Source organism: Schistocerca piceifrons, chromosome 3 (genome assembly GCF_021461385.2).
Source record: "Schistocerca piceifrons isolate TAMUIC-IGC-003096 chromosome 3, iqSchPice1.1, whole genome shotgun sequence".
Classification (NCBI taxonomy): Eukaryota; Metazoa; Arthropoda; class Insecta; order Orthoptera; family Acrididae; genus Schistocerca; species Schistocerca piceifrons.
This window is the reverse complement of record NC_060140.1, coordinates 857,192,618-857,208,935: the sequence shown is the minus strand read 5'-3', so window position 1 is coordinate 857,208,935 and position 16,318 is coordinate 857,192,618. Positions and strand designations below refer to the sequence as shown.

Here is a 16,318-nt window from a genome sequence, read left to right as displayed (position 1 = left end):
TCTTCCTACCTTTTTTAATATTTCTATTTACGGCTGATTCCCTGTTCTGCGTTAACTGTTTCAAATAGTTCAGATCTGTTTGTCACCTGAAGGTCTAATACGTTACTGCCACGAGTCAGTTCTCTCAGGGGAGTACAATACTTTCATTTGTATAAATAATATTTACATGTACCAAAAAAAAGCAACATAATTTTTTATTGGTAGGCCTATTGTATACAATTGTTTCCCACAATGTTATAAGGGGAAATGAACAATATGTAACTTATCCAAAACAAATCCTTGTGTTTGTCCATGGAGAATAAATAAAATTCGAGTGCTTCTATCCACTGGTGGCAGTTTTTCATCTTCATATTCATTGTGCCTAGCAAAAGACTGAGATCAGAGTTAATATCAGCATCAGGATATGCCTTCACACTTCTTAAAGAAATTCTGAATCATTTATTGACAAGGACATAGCCAATTTTATTCCTAATATTTTTGTTGGTGTTTGAAGTCCATATGTAGAGATGATACGGAGGTAACTGCAAATGAGTGTTTGCTATTATGAACTCTTCCTCCTGCCATAGATGCACCAGCTGATCACATCAATCATTGATAGTCCCTAAAACAGAATTGCCTACTATATCAAGGCACCAGCTGTGGACTACCTCAACAGTGGAATCACCCATCACTATGGTAATCTCAGTTGATTTGTTAAAAGACATGACTGTCTTGACTTGTGTGCAAAAAGGTCTGATAAAGACATTGATGCATCACAAGTTGGGCCACATATCTGGATAACAACCAGCAGAATGGTTTTTGGATGGAACTGTACAAAAATTACTCTGTTGGATGCAGGTACAAATTTCTTGGCAGTTGCATTGATAACTGGACTTGCTTGAAATGGTGTGGATCATTGTTGCCTGTGTAATATACTTGGGCCTAGTATTGCAAGTATACTGCTACATGAGATATCTTCCAACAGTAGTACAAGTTGTTTGTTTAATGTTATTGTCCATATTATTTTTTTATTTCAAGATGGAAGTTTACATTACACTTTTTTCTTTCATTTCTTGAGTGATAGTATGTGGTGGCATAATAATAGCAATAATAATAATAATATGATGATGATGATGATGACACATCATTCTTATTTTGCAGGGGAAACGTCCACTAAAGAAGAAATTCTTCAACGCAATCATGTTAGAACAGAACAGTTTGCTGGAACTGATGCTACAAACAACATATAGAACAGATGCCTTTTACGGAAATGGTGGGTTTCTTTGTGTGTTGAACATCGTATTGGCTTTGTTCTTACTTGTTATGATGTCAAGATGATTGATCATTCAGTTTAGTGTTCAACATAATGAGCCACACAGAATGAATTAGCACATAATGGCCTGCAGCTACACAGAGAATATGGCACAACTGTTTAAATTTTACAAATAGTGCTTCTTGTTTAAGTAATCTTAACTCTACAGTAAGTTCTGCTCTGATGAACACACACACACACACAATGAATGCATTGTCATAGCACTACATCCAGCAGCCCCACTGGAGTATGGAGTTGCATCAGGTTAAGTGGGTGCGAGGAGCAAGGTGAGTGGGAAGGAGATGAGATAACAGAGATATGGCACAAGTGAGCTCTCCTGGTGAAAGTGGGGAAGGTTACATGTGGTACATGATGAAATAAGATGCATGGGTCAGTAGGGGCATGGGGGTGGGGGAGAGTGCAAGATAAAATAGAGGAGGAGGGTAGCTGTGGCAAGAGCAGTATGGTTATAGATTTATGAGTAAATTGATCAAATCGGAGAGAAGTAACTGAAAGAAGATGATATGATGGGAAGGATCCTATTCAGATGGTACAGGTTCTTAAGCAACCATTGAAGTCAAGCAGGTTGTGCTCATTTTTCCCACATACGTGATTCAATGTGGCAAATTTGTTACTGGGGAAGGGTGGAGGGAGTTGACCCCGTGATCCAGATGACACAAGTTGTAGAGCACTGAAGTTGAGTATGTTGTGCTCAGTATCATATTCTGCTGCTGTGTGATCAACTCTGCTCTCTGGTAAAATTTGGCAGTGGCTATTCATTCTGGTGGACAGCTGTTTGAAGGTAATCCATTCATAAAAGGCTGTGCAGAAGTTATATTTGAACTGGTATGTGAAGTGAGCACTTTCACAGCTGGTCCTATGTCTGATGGGCTGGAGAATGCTTATGGCTGGACTGGAATTGAATGTACTGGGTGGATACATAAGGCAGGTGATACACCTGAATTTTCCACACTGATCCATGTGGCATGAGTATGTATGGCATAGGAATGTGCTAGGCTATTTTGTAGATCACACAGGCAGTGAGATACCCCTTTGGGACAGGTAGTAAGGATTTTGCGTAGTAAGTTCCTCATTTTAGGACATGATAGAGAGGTAGTCAATGTCCTTCTGGAAGATATGATGAGCTGTTGTAGTCCAGCTTGGTACTGATTTTGGGAGGTGCCCCTTTGTTACTGGTTAGTGGGGTGGCTGGAACATTAGGAGTATGTGTGGATATGGCACTTTCCCTGATATCAAACTACTGAAATAATAACAAAAGCAATCAATGTTTGACAATATAATGTAATTGGATAGATAAAGAAATATACTCAGAAGTGGCAACAAAAGAAGACATAAAAAAAAGGTTTTACGTATGCAAGCTTTCAGAGCTAGTGACTCCTTCCGGCAGATGGTTGAAGGGAAGGGAAGGGGCGTTCTGGGTGACTTTGCCAAACTCTACCCCTTTCCCTAAACCTCTCCAGTCCTTCTCCTTCATACCTCTTCCTTTCCCTTCAACCTTTCTGCCAGATTAAGGATCCTCTGGCTATGAAAGCTTGCATATATGAGCTGCTCAGGGGAACAAATTGGTAAGCGCCAAAATCACAATTTCGAGATACAGCGCATCTAAAGTTTCAATTGATCTGCAAATCTGAATAATTTTTTTTTTTTGATCAGTCCTTTTATTCTGTAGTGATTCTAACATCTATCTTCTACTATACAGACATAAATGAGACTCAGAACTGACTAAAACAAATGAAATATACAAAACTTATTACATTACCATAGACCATTAACAACACATAGTGATAGAACATTACATATTAAATTTTATAGTAAGTCTTCAACACTTTACTGAAACTGCAAAATCATTCATCACTCTCATTACTAATGTCTTTTTCATCTAAAACTGTTGGCTTTAGTGACAGGAAAAATCCATTGTGGACAGGAGGTATGTAATTTAGGAGCGACAGGACGTCAGCAACTTTCTTCTTTTCAATAAGCCTTGGCCCATTGTATTTAAGTCGAAGCGTAGGAACTGGTCCTTGCCTTACACGTTTCTTGAATTTTATTTCATGCCAAATGTCATGACAAAATGTCTTACTGGTGAATAAAGATGATGGATATTCGGAAGACACCTTCCACCTTCATACTTTCCTTAGGTTGACATCTCGACAATCAACTGTCTTCTTTCTGAAGACAAACCCTTCTTTAGAGTGTCATATTTGATAGAAATCCTCTCTTTTAATATTATATACAAGCAATGGATTCTTCTTAGCTGAGTTCTTGATGATCTCGCACCACTGATCTGGACTGTACACATCTTGTACTTGTCGGCAAACGTAATTTTTAATTGTACTTCAGGAACATAGTGGTATGCACATGCACTTACCATTATGTTCGTGAAACATACTAAAGACAGTGTACTTACAAAATAACGTACTTCTGAGTCATCTGAATCATTAGGAATGTAGTCTGGATCCCTCACAAAGATATTAGTATCATTGGAAGTATATTCCTCGTCTTCTGCCATGTTCACTGTTGCCATAATCTCGGAGATGTTTTTACTTGCCGCCATTCTCTCTGTCACTTACCATTATGTTTCCGCAACAGATGGACAGTGGCACTTACCATTAAGCTCCTCCCTGACATCTGTTGAGTGAATTTGAAACTACTAGTAAGTTTACTGCATTGTGCATCACACAGGTGGTGTCATTACCCATCTACCGCAAAGTACACGGCAATGGCGCTTACCATTGTGTTCCCCCGAGCAGCTCATATAAAACCTGTTTTTATATGTTTGTTCTCTTGCTGCCACTTGGTGAGTAGATTTTTTTATCTATCCATTTACATTAAACTACTGAATATGATTCACATGCAGCAATAGCGACACACAATCAGAGGACTTGCACTCGAGAGACAAAAAATGTATTAAACTGTTATGTAGTATTTAATCAATTTGAAGATAAAGTTTTTCAAGAGATCTGCAACCATTGTACAACTCTGTTCTGATCATCAACATTTTTTATTAGTCAGTCACCATACATTACGCATTTTGGATCAGCTCCATCACCAGACCTAAAGTGAAAACAACAGCAAAGAGTGAAAATGTAACTTAATCCACATTGTGACACAATAGAAACAGAACAAGACTTTTTAGCATGTTTTCTGTTTGTTATATCTGACTTCAAAACTCACTAATTGCTGCTGTTTTTGCCACAGTCTAATGATGGGACTCACCAGAAATGCATAATGCATGAGGATTGATTAATAAACAATTTTTGTATTCCTAATAAAAAAGGTTACCAGTAGCATTGTAACTTATATTATTGCCTCTCAACATAGATATAATGTAACTTGCATTTGAGATTTCTGTGCAATTTAGTGAAAACTGTGCCACATATTTTTCCTACTTTAGATGCTAATTATTATAAATCTCATATCATTTCTTATTTCATATCTTGGTTTCTTTTTTAAAAATGGACCAGATTGCTTGTGCTCAATTCATGGATAAGTGAGTGTTTACCAAGCCTACTGCAACACAAATGAGATGCCCTACATCTCATGTGGCAGCTTGAGAAGCTACCAGAAGCTCTAGTTCAGCAAAGCCATCTTTGATGGCTGAGAGAGTGTTTTGCTAATAAAGTCCTTCACCACACTGATGTGAACTAATATCTTAGCCAGAGGATTAAACAGCAGTCAATCAACAACACATGATCTATGAAGCATAGTATCACAGTTCTTAACTTCACTTTATCCTTTACAAAATGATCATGGGAAAGCCAGTGACTATGCGTATAAGGTTCTCTCTCATAAACAAAATGAATTTCTAATATCAGTAATTCCTCTGGTGAGTCACCCCTTCGAGTGAAGGGGTGACTCTGTCTCTGGCATGTTCACAAAACTGTGGTGGTTTTATCAAACCCACATGTAAATGTTGTGCTGATTAACGTTCCCACATGTGTGGAAGTTTTCTTCATCAGAAAAACCAACATTTCCATGGAAAATTTGTGGTGAACCTGCAAGTCATTTTCCTTCAATACTTTGACAATTTGAAATCTGTATGCATGCAAGAAAATCTGTTTAAGCAACACCGTGTGTACTATTTACTGGTAGATGTTTTGCTCTTGTGGTTCTTGGTGAAATGACTTTGATGGACTTCTTTGGAACTTGTCTCTTATCTCCATTATCATTTCTTCAGATGTGCATTTTCTGCCAGAACCTGACTGCCTGTTTACATTATTTGTGTCTAGGAACTTGTCATAACAAGCCTTAATCTTCTTAGTGTCAGATGGCTTCCTTTCAATTTACAGTGAAAATTTCTTAGTGTCAGATGGCTTCGTTTCAATTTACAGTGAAAATTTCTTTGGACAGCAATGACTGATTGCATTTCTTCTCACCATACCAGACATTTGGCTCTCTTGTGAGGTGTAATCATTTATGGTAATTATTCAGCACCTAAAAAAAAAGAAAAGTAAGGCAAAAGGAATAGTTCAGAAAAAAAGTTACAGAAAACTTTTTGAGTTGCTTTGCATGATACTACAAACCAAAGTACCTGTGTTTCATAGTTCATTTTCTTTCTTTTTTTTTAATTGCATTTGGAAATCAGGGAGTTTCATGTGGACCATTATGCTAATGATCTGCCCACAGTGGACAATAAAGAGATACTTAACTTTGCAGATGACAACAATTGTTAACTGGGGACCCAATGATAATGATCTGATTTCTACCTTGACTAGAAGCATTGCTTCCAAAATAATTGCCTTAGTAAAACAGGTCTAATAGACTTTTAATTACACCACAAACCTGATGGAGTGCAATGGAATGTTGTGTCTGATGATAACACAGAAATAAAATTGAATGATAAAACTGCCTTCCTTGTGGTAATGTTAGACAGGTGTCTCTCCTGTGAACATCACAACCATTCCTTTGTGCCAAAAATTAATTACATTGATTTAAGCAATGAGACCAGCATCACAAGCAAGTTCTAAACTGTAAGCAAGTCAGTAATTCATCCTTCAAAGCATGCAATAAGGATTCTGTGCAAGCTTAGTTACAATGACTAACACTGCCATCACTAAGTGCTTACAAAATTATTCAACTAAAAATACTTCCTAACTCCTTGGGATCAAATTTTATAACAAACTTCCAAAAAAATTTAAAAGCTCATGTGGAAGTTGCTTTGAAATGGCTCTTTAGGAGTTTCTTGCCAATAAATGTTTTTATAGTATTAATGATTTCATTTCAGAGTAGTAAAATACTTCCATTTGTACCAGTAGTATTTATAGTACCAGTTATCATGGTCTTTAGAGTTTTTTTATTGTTTGTAATTGTCCCATAAATGAAAAGAATCATAAAATATGTCCACAATCAAAATGAATACTGTATTTCTTTATGGAGAACAAATAAATAAATATATTCATGGACAACTGTATTAGAGGAACTTAACTAATATATGATTCTGTTCATAAGTGTAGTTCAGCAACTAAAGAATATTTCAACAAAGATAAGTCATTCAAAAGCTGCACTTGTTTTAGTGAGCCAAATAAATATGTTCTTGTGCAGCTGGCAACTGACATTTTTATCTTTTTTGACTTATCTAATAGGTAGGCAGCACCAAATTTCACCCTAATAATGCCTGCCACATATCTTGACATGGTTTCAACCACACAGCAATAGCACTGAAGAGCCATCTTGACTTCTGATGTGCAGCTGCCATCCACAAGTCAAACATTGATTGGAAATGGATTCAAGGACTGCATATTTCGTTCAGTGGTGCCCCATATGTGTTCAAAAGCATGAAGTTAGGTGATTTGGGGAGCAGACAAGCATCCTCACATCTGTCAAAGATTTCTAAAACCATTCTGACACAACTCAGAATTGATGGTCTTGCTCAAGCAGCAGGTTTTCTTTGGAATGATTTTGGCAAAAAAAAAAAACAGATGTGGGTGATCTGAACACAGGTTCCCATACTATCTGTCTGTGAGATATGATGCTGGATGTGTCAAGAGCTCCATTTCATTGTGTGGAAATATCCCCCATATGAGAATACTTCCACCAACTACCTGTATGATGCTCATCTCAAGTGTAAATCAAAATGAATAACACCAGTTTCTCTAGGTAGAACACAGGCACCCATTTACAAAATCTTGCTTGCTGTTGTGGTCTTCAGTCCAAAGACTGGTCTGATACACCTCTCCATGCTACTCTATCCTGTGCAAGCTTCTCCATCTCTGAGTAACTACTGCATCCTACATCCTTCTGAATCTGATTACTGTATTCATCTCTCGGTCCCCCGCCGGCTGCAGTGGCCAAGCGGTTCTAGGCGCTCCAGTCCGGAACTGCGCGACTGCTATAGTTGCAGGTTCGAATCCTGCCTCGGGCATGGATGTGTGTGATGTCCTTAGATTAATTAGGTTTAAGTAGTTCTAAGTTCTAGGGGACTGATGACATCAGAAGTTAAGTCCCATAGTGCTCAGAGCCATTTCTTGGTCCCCCTCTTTGATTTTTACCCTCCACACTTCCTCCAGTACTAAACTGGTGATCCGTCGATCTCTCAGAATGTGTCCTATGAACCAATCCCTTCTTTTGGTCAAGTTATACCACAAATTTCTTGTCTCACCAGTTCTATTCAATACTTTCTCATTAGTTATGTGGTCTACCCATCTGATCTTCAACAGTATTCTATAGCACCACATTTCAAAAGCTTCTATTCTCTTTTGTCTAAACTGTTTATCATCCATGTTTCATTTCCATACATTGCTATACTGCAGACAAATACTTTCAGAAATTACTTTGTAATACTTATATCTATTTTTGATGTTAACAAATTTCTGTTCTTCAGAAAAGCTTTTCTTGTCATTGCCAGTATACATTTTGTACTTCGGCCGTCATCAGTTACTTTGTGCTCAAACAGCAAAATTCATCTACTGCTTTAAGTGTTTCCCTTAGCATCACCTGGTTTAATTAGACTATATTCCATTATCCTTGATTCACTTTTGTTGATGTTCATCTTATATCCACCTTCCAGGGTACTGTCCATACAATTCAACTGCAGTTCCAAGTCCTTTACTGTCTCTAACAATTATAATGTCATCGGCAAACCTGAAAGTTTTTATTTCTTTTCCCTGAACTTTAATTTCTACTCCAAATTTTTCTTTGGTTTCCTTTACTGCTTGTTCAATGTACAGATTGAATAACATCAGGGATAGGCTACAAACCTCTCTCACTCCCTTCTCAATGACTGTTTCCCTTTCATGCCCCTCAACTCTTATAACTGCCATCTTGTTTCTGTAAAAATTGTAAATAGCCTTTTGCTCCATGTATTTTAGTCCTGCTGTCTTCAGAATTTCAAATTCCAGTCAACTTTGTCAAAAGCTTTCTCTGAGCTATAATGTAGGTTTACCTTTTCTTAACCTGTCTTCTAAGATGAGTCATAGGGTCAGCATTGCTTTACGTGTTCCTACATTTCTCCAGAATCCAAACTAATCTTCCTGAAGGTCAGTTTTTATTAGATTAGGTTAGATTAGATTTACTTTCATTCCAATTGATCCGTAGTGAAGAGGTCCTCCAGGATATGTCAGAAAAACAACAATACATGACACATATTTACAACTCAAACAAATAAGCTAATGTACCATTCCACGGGTCCCAAGTGGCATGGTCGTCACTTTTTAATGAACGCTATATGAAAGAATCATTTTACAAATACTAATGCACTGAGTTTAAAATAAAAAAGTTTTTATTTATTTATGAGGTAATAAACGTATAATACAACTACTAAATACTTATTTACAATGAACACATTACTGCACTGAACTGGTGCAGAAGTTAGATTGTACTTACACAGACACACACACACACACACACACACACGCACACACACACACACACTTATTTACGAAGGAGTTGAGGAGTTGGCCACCAATATCTCCTTTAGGCTTCTCTTAAACTGAATTTCATGGGTTGTTAAGCTTTTTATGGCTGCTGGCAAGTTATTGAAAATGTGTGTTCCTGAATAATGCACACCTTTTTGTACAAGACTAAGTGACTTTAAATCCTTGTGAAGATTATTCTTATTTCTAGTATTGATTCTGTGAATTGAGCTGTTGGTTTGAAAAAGTCATATATTTTTAATGATAAATTGCATTAAGGAATAAATATATTGGGAAGCAGTAGTTAGTATCCTTAGTTCCCTAAAAAGGCTTCTGCAGGATGTTCTTGAGTTCACACCACATATAACTCTTACTGCACGTTATCAGTCTTTTCGTTCTTTTGTATAGAATTCATTTTAGTCTTTTGCAACCACGACTTATTAGACCAATAGTTCAATAATTTTCACACCTGTCAGCACCCGTTCTCTTTGGAATTTGGATTATTACATACTTCTTGAAGTCACAGGGTATTTCAACTGTCTCATAAATCTTGCATACCAGATGTATGAATTCTGCCATGGCTGTCTCTCCCTAGGCTATCAGTAGTTCTGACAGAATATTGTCTACTCCTGGGGCCTTTTTTTGACTTAAATATTTCAAAGCTCTCAAATTCTTTTCACAGTGTCATATCGTTCCCCATCTCATCTTCTTCTACATCCACTTCCCTTTCTATAATGTGGCCTTCAAGCTTATCTCCCTAGCAGCGATGCTCTATATACTCCTTCCACCTTTCAGCTTTCACTTCTTTGCTTAGGACTGGTTTCCTATCTGAGCTCTTGATATTCATAAAGCTGCTTCTCTTTTCACCAAAGGCCTCTTTAATTTTCTTGTAGATGGTATCTATCTTTCCTCTAATGAAATATGCTTCTAAATTCTTGCCTAAGAAATTGAAATTGTACTTTTCATGTCACATCTGAGATATACTAGGACGTTCAGAACACTGTGAACTTAACATCATAGCAAAAATGACAGTGTATAAAAATAAAAAGCACCAGTATATCCACTCAAGAAACTTCATGTTATTGGAAAATGTTTCCAGAGCAGGAGAAAACTGGTTCAATCATCTAGTACAATTATCTGTCACCTCTCCTGACACTAATCAGTTTTTCTTTTTTTTTCAGAGAGCTGCATACATTCATCTATTACTGATTTCCCAGCAACAAATCTAACCAGGGAACAACTGCTATCAGGATTTATAGTTCTGTACTTCCTTGGTGCAGCTTATGGGTTCCTACTTGCTGCCTTGGTCTGTGAGATCTACTTTCTCCACTGTGTTGATGTCATATGTGAAGGTGAGATTGAGAGATAACCATACCAACTGCATATTGAATGTAATGTTTGAATCTTAGCACCTAACTCATTGTTACTTTTTTGACTTTTGTTTCGCTTCCATATTCCTGTGTTTGGAGTGGATTTTTTATCCTTGAACCACTGTCTATCTTTTCCACGTTTCCTCTCTCATATTTACCCTGCTCGGTTAGCAGGAACTGATGTAATTTCTAATTTGTGTTTCTCCTTAAATAATTCAGACTACTGAATAAGGAAATGGAAATTTCATATAAGTGAGGGAAAGTACTCTTAACAGTGCACAGTTTTAATAATGAGTGACATGATTCCGCTGGATGTCCTAAATGTTTCTAATGATGTTTTCTGTAATTTCAATATGCACAATATGTTAGTTAAGTTTCCCCAAAAGTAATTTATTTTGTTACATCAGACAAACTAATTATAGCATGCTATTTCCCACATGTCCATGCCAGTAGTAGTGGCTAATATTTGCATTGTACATTTCAGATGTCCAAAAAAGGCAGTAACAATGTCCTTAGTAGTCATTCTTATAGTACATTAGAATATTTCCACACAAGGATGTAAATTCCAATGAGTACTAATGTTCACAGTGTTTTTAACTTTTTGAGTCTATAGATTGGTGATACTGATGTGTGAAATCTGTAGTTATGTAAATGTTTAGAATGAAGCAATAGATAAAAACAGCATCTGAGTAGTGTAAGAGGAGAACAGGTAGCTTTTTTGCAAAGTAGCTGCTTCCCTCCCAATATACACATTCAAAGAAATAGTGCCAATAACTGTCAGAGTGAACAGATTAGCATTAGTCATAATTTGTTCTAAACACACTTTTCAGAAGCTGCCTGCAACAGGTATCAATATGTAATGTTTCACTTTTTGCCACTGTTGCTGCTAGTGCTGAACCTGACACCAGATGTGGCAGGCGCAACATTCATGGCATTTGCAACATCAGCCCCCGAATTGGCCATGACTGCTATTGGAGTATTTATCACAGAAAGTGACATAGGTTTGGGTGCCGTAGTGGGATCATCAGTCTTCAATATTCTGGGCATAGCAGCATTCACTGGCCTTGCTGCCAGAGAGGTAAGAAACACTGCTCAGTAAAATGTTAGTGTACGATGGATTTACCACTATGACATGCACTTCTTTGCTCAATTACATATCTGGTGCTTAAGAGCAAATAGAATAAAAATTATACATGGCAAGAACCTCATTCATTCACTATAAAACAAAATACTGCTGTTAGGTTGAATATAATGGGGATGTGTGTAAATTTGACATTGCCAATAAATTGCACAAAACTTCAGTTGACACCAAGTAACAGCACACTTTGTAATTGTTTTAAGCTGTCAATTTTTTTACAGAGAAAAATCTGGTGCTATCATTAGCTTTAAGTTCTAAGACCATATGTAAACCAGAAATCTTTTGGAGCAAATGGTATAGTAATATGTTTTGCATGGTTATTAAAAAATATTTAAAGATCCCTTATGATATATTGTCTGATGTGACTTTCAATGACCAATGGATACTCTAAAATAAATGCATATCTGTTGTTTGGTAAACCTTAAACAAAAAGTTTGAACTTAAGTAGACTCATCACTGGAGCTCCAGAGAGGGGATGTTTGTATGTCATTGGCAGCGGTGTAAGCATTCATGGCACCACCTTCATACCACAGTGCTGGCTGTAGGAAATGCAGCAGCTTGACTGGGGATGTGCATATTTTAAAGAGTGGCTGGTTGGATGGCAGTCAATATCACAAAGGGGAAGGAAGAGGGGTTTTTAGTGGATGAAATATGAATGACACACACATAAAAGCACAACAGACTCTCTCTCTCTCTCTCTCTCTCTCTCTCTCCCACAACTAGATTCTGGACCTTGCAGGAAGTATTTCCACATATATCATATATTTTTAGAAATTTTGTCTACTGTAGGTTGGCCAGACATTCTGCCTGCTTATAATTTTACAGAATCTTTCATTTATAAGACAAGATTATGCGTGACCCACAGACTGTCAGTCTAAATAAACCTAATCATAATATTTTATGTGTTGATCGAACAATCCACTGTCTTCCATTAGCTACCCTTAATAACAGCAGATTATGTACACCAGCACAGTTAGCTTCTTACCAAACTGTAAAAGAGACATTTCTCACATATTGTTCTGAACACTGCAAGAACTTCACATAAATTCGATGATGGAGTGGGTTTTTCACATTCTTACCAAACATCTCACTTCATTCTTTAATAAGGTGAAGCTGTCACCAACCAAAAGGTAGAGTTTGAACACCAAAGTGGTTTATTAGACATAGTTGTATTGGAGGTGGTACACACTGTTTTCCTCTTACCTCTGAAGAGACTTACCCAGCCAGTTATGAGTGGACCTACAGTTTAGCACAGACTCCAAACCACAGTAAAACCCAGCATGTCCCACATTAACAAACATTACCAGAGGTGAAGAAAATGATAAGTCATACATGAAAATCCTTGTACTATTGGGGATGGAACCTGTGACCTTTGGATTGATAGCCTAGCAGTTCACCACTGAGCCACTGAAATGCACTTTTCAACAATGGATGCCAGTAATCAAATAAAGTGGTACGTATGTGATAACTGTCCACTGAGAATGTACGGAAAGGGTAATATATTAAATTCATTCATGCTAAGATAGTGAAATGATAATGGGAATGACCTGTCATGATAAGATCAAAAGACAAATAAATCAAAACTAGTTCTCCTTGAAAGAAAAGGGAGAACATATATAAAAGAGACAAACTGATATACCACTGTTTGAAAATTCCTAGTTACATGAAAAGCAGACTTTTAGAATTGCTGCCAATGGACGTAGATATGGATGCATATGAGCACATGTGGATATAACAGCAGGATAATAACAAACACTGTCATGGAGGGGACATGCAAAGCATGACACTGGCAGAGCTACTGGCTCAGGTGTTTCCCTGTCAGCAGTGATACACCTGGACCAATAGTTCTTACACTGATTTAACTGTCTCAGACCTGGCCTTCCAACCTGTGCCATGTTCTGTTTCTGCATGCTACCAACAGTCACTCATGCTGGTCACGTTTGTATTTATCTCTGAGCTTTCCTCTACACAGTGTTGGAACACTCTGCTCCCCTGTAGATTGATCCACATACTGAGGATATAAAAGTGGTAGTGAACAATGTTCTCATGCATGTGATGCTTTCCTTGTCATAGTATTAAATTGTGGCCATCATAGACCCAGCATATTTGCAATGGTGGCAGGAGCAATTGCACTTCCAGGAGCAGCAACAAAAGCTTCAGTGTTGGCACATGCAAGAACTGCTCAAACAGAATGTGGAACTGCTCTGTGCTCTCACTGTCCTGATAGCAGGCCAGGCACCAGCAGAGAAGCTTTCTCCTCTGCCATCCCTGATACCATTCATAGGCTTTGACAAGTCTGTGGAAAGATGGGAGAATTACCTGCACTGGTTCTTGCTACACTGTCAGGTAATGCGTACCGTCAGTCTGGTTGATAACACTGCCTTGTTATTGCCCAACAGTGTAGAATTGTGTGGAATTTGAAAACCTTTAAGAATTCTGAGAAATTTAAATTTGATAAACTTTGTCAGTTGCTCATACAGTATTTTGATCATCAAACCCCTGTGGTAGTACTGCAGTTACTGTTCAACCAGCACCAGAAGCACTCCAGGGAGTTATATGTGGCATGGATCACTAACATGCGAGGTCTCTTGTGCAAGTGTCAATTTGAGTGTCCTCAACAGGTGACTTCATATGTGGCCTCACTAATTAGAGATGTGATCGTTCAGTTAACACCCAACCCAAATGTTCAAACTAGGGCATTTTTATGGTCCGATCATTCTTTAGTTGAAGTTGCTAAAATTGTGAACTCACATGAACTGCAATGGATGTACATGCCAACAACTGGCAGGTGGCAAATTTAGATCTGCACGGTAAGTGGCCTCTCATGACCTGTGGGGTGAGGGGTGAACAGAGTGACTTTGCCTTCCATAAGACACTATGTGTTGGCACCTCTGATGATTTGAACACAGTGACATCAACAGCACTCCATCTTCACGCACATTGGGCTCAGCTGGTAAGTGTCAGTTGAAGTGTCCTAATTCCCACTCACAACATTTTTTGGGTTCTCTGTGTCACTCTCCTTCCTCTTCTGTTTGCAGACAATGGGGTAGCTGGCTGTCCTACCTCATTTGTCATTTGTTGTGTGTACAACAGGATTGCTACACATGGAAGACACATGTAGGATGTGCTGCAAAATAGGCCATTTGGCAACAGTTTGTGACAGTCAGAAAGCTGCAGGCCATTTTCTGGAGGGATCAATGTGTTCTTTGGGCTTGGAGGTTGTCTCTGACACCTCACAAGTATTGTCCTAGCATATTTGCATTTGTTGGTTGTGAATGTATGACCAGTCAAGTTTCAGGTAGACGTAGGAATGATAGTCTGCCTAATTAACTTAGATACTATGGGCTCTCGGGCTGCCCTGTGTTGCAAGGGCCACTATGTCAAGTTGTGTCTTATAGTAAACACTGTATTCCTTTGAGGGAGCAATTCTCTGTCTCTATACATTATAAGAAAACATGGAACATCAGCTTGCATTGATAGTAGTGAACTCACTGTTATGCAAAATAGTTTTGGGCTGGACAAATTTTCTGGTTGTGGCTTCCACATAGTTGACTAAGAATATTTAGTGTCTCAATTAGTCACCTTTCAAGATTTGGACTACTTACTGCAGTCATATGACCAGCTGTTTGAGAATATACACGCCTGGAAATTGAAATAAGAACACCGTGAATTCATTGTCCCAGGAAGAGGAAACTTTATTGACACACTCCTGGGGTCAGATACATCACATGATCACACTGACAGAACCACAGGCACATAGACACAGGCAACAGAGCATGCACAATGTCGGCACTAGTACAGTGTATATCCACCTTTCGCAGCAATGCAGGCTGCTATTCTCCCATGGAGACGATCGTAGAGATGCTGGATGTAGTCCTGTGGAACGGCTTGCCATGCCATTTCCACCTGGCGCCTCAGTTGGACCAGCGTTCGTGCTGGACGTGCAGACCGCGTGAGACGACGCTTCATCCAGTCCCTAACATGCTCAATGGGGGACAGATCCGGAGATCTTGCTGGCCAGGGTAGTTGACTTACACCTTCTAGAGCACGTTGGGTGGCACGGGATACATGCGGACGTGCATTGTCCTGTTGGAACAGCAAGTTCCCTTGCCGGTCTAGGAATGGTAGAACGATGGGTTCGATGACGGTTTGGATGTACCGTGCACTATTCAGTGTCCCCTCAATGATCACCAGTGGTGTACGGCCAGTGTAGGAGATCGCTCCCCACACCATGATGCCGGGTGTTGGCCCTGTGTGCCTCGGTCGTATGCAGTCCTGATTGTGGCGCTCACCTGCACGGCGCCAAACACGCATACGACCATCATTGGCACCAAGGCAGAAGCGACTCTCATCGCTGAAGATGACACGTCTCCTTTCGTCCCTCCATTCACGCCTGTCGCGACACCACTGGAGGCGGGCTGCACGATGTTGGGGCGTGAGCGGAAGACGGCCTAACGGTGTGCGGGACCGTAGCCCAGCTTCATGGAGACGGTTGCGAATGGTCCTCGCCGATACCCCAGGAGCAACAGTGTCCCTAATTTGCTGGGAAGTGGCGGTGCGGTCCCCTACGGCACTGCGTAGGATCCTACGGTCTTGGTGTGCATCCGTGCGTCGCTGCGGTCCGGTCCCAGGTCGACGGGCACGTGCA

At 39.1% G+C, this 16,318-nt stretch overlaps 1 protein-coding gene across 1 annotated transcript in view; it reads left to right on the top strand.

Annotated features, from left to right (window-relative positions):
- The first annotated feature begins 3,178 nt into the window (after nt 1-3,178).
- Nucleotides 3,179-16,318, top strand: part of LOC124789125 (sodium/potassium/calcium exchanger 4-like) — a 107,237-nt gene continuing 94,097 nt past the window's right edge. The window contains exons 1-3 of the mRNA XM_047256414.1: nt 3,179-3,239; nt 10,344-10,514; nt 11,423-11,610. Of these exons, the coding sequence (XP_047112370.1) occupies nt 3,179-3,239; nt 10,344-10,514; nt 11,423-11,610 (420 nt within the window). The remainder of the gene's footprint in view (nt 3,240-10,343; nt 10,515-11,422; nt 11,611-16,318) is intronic.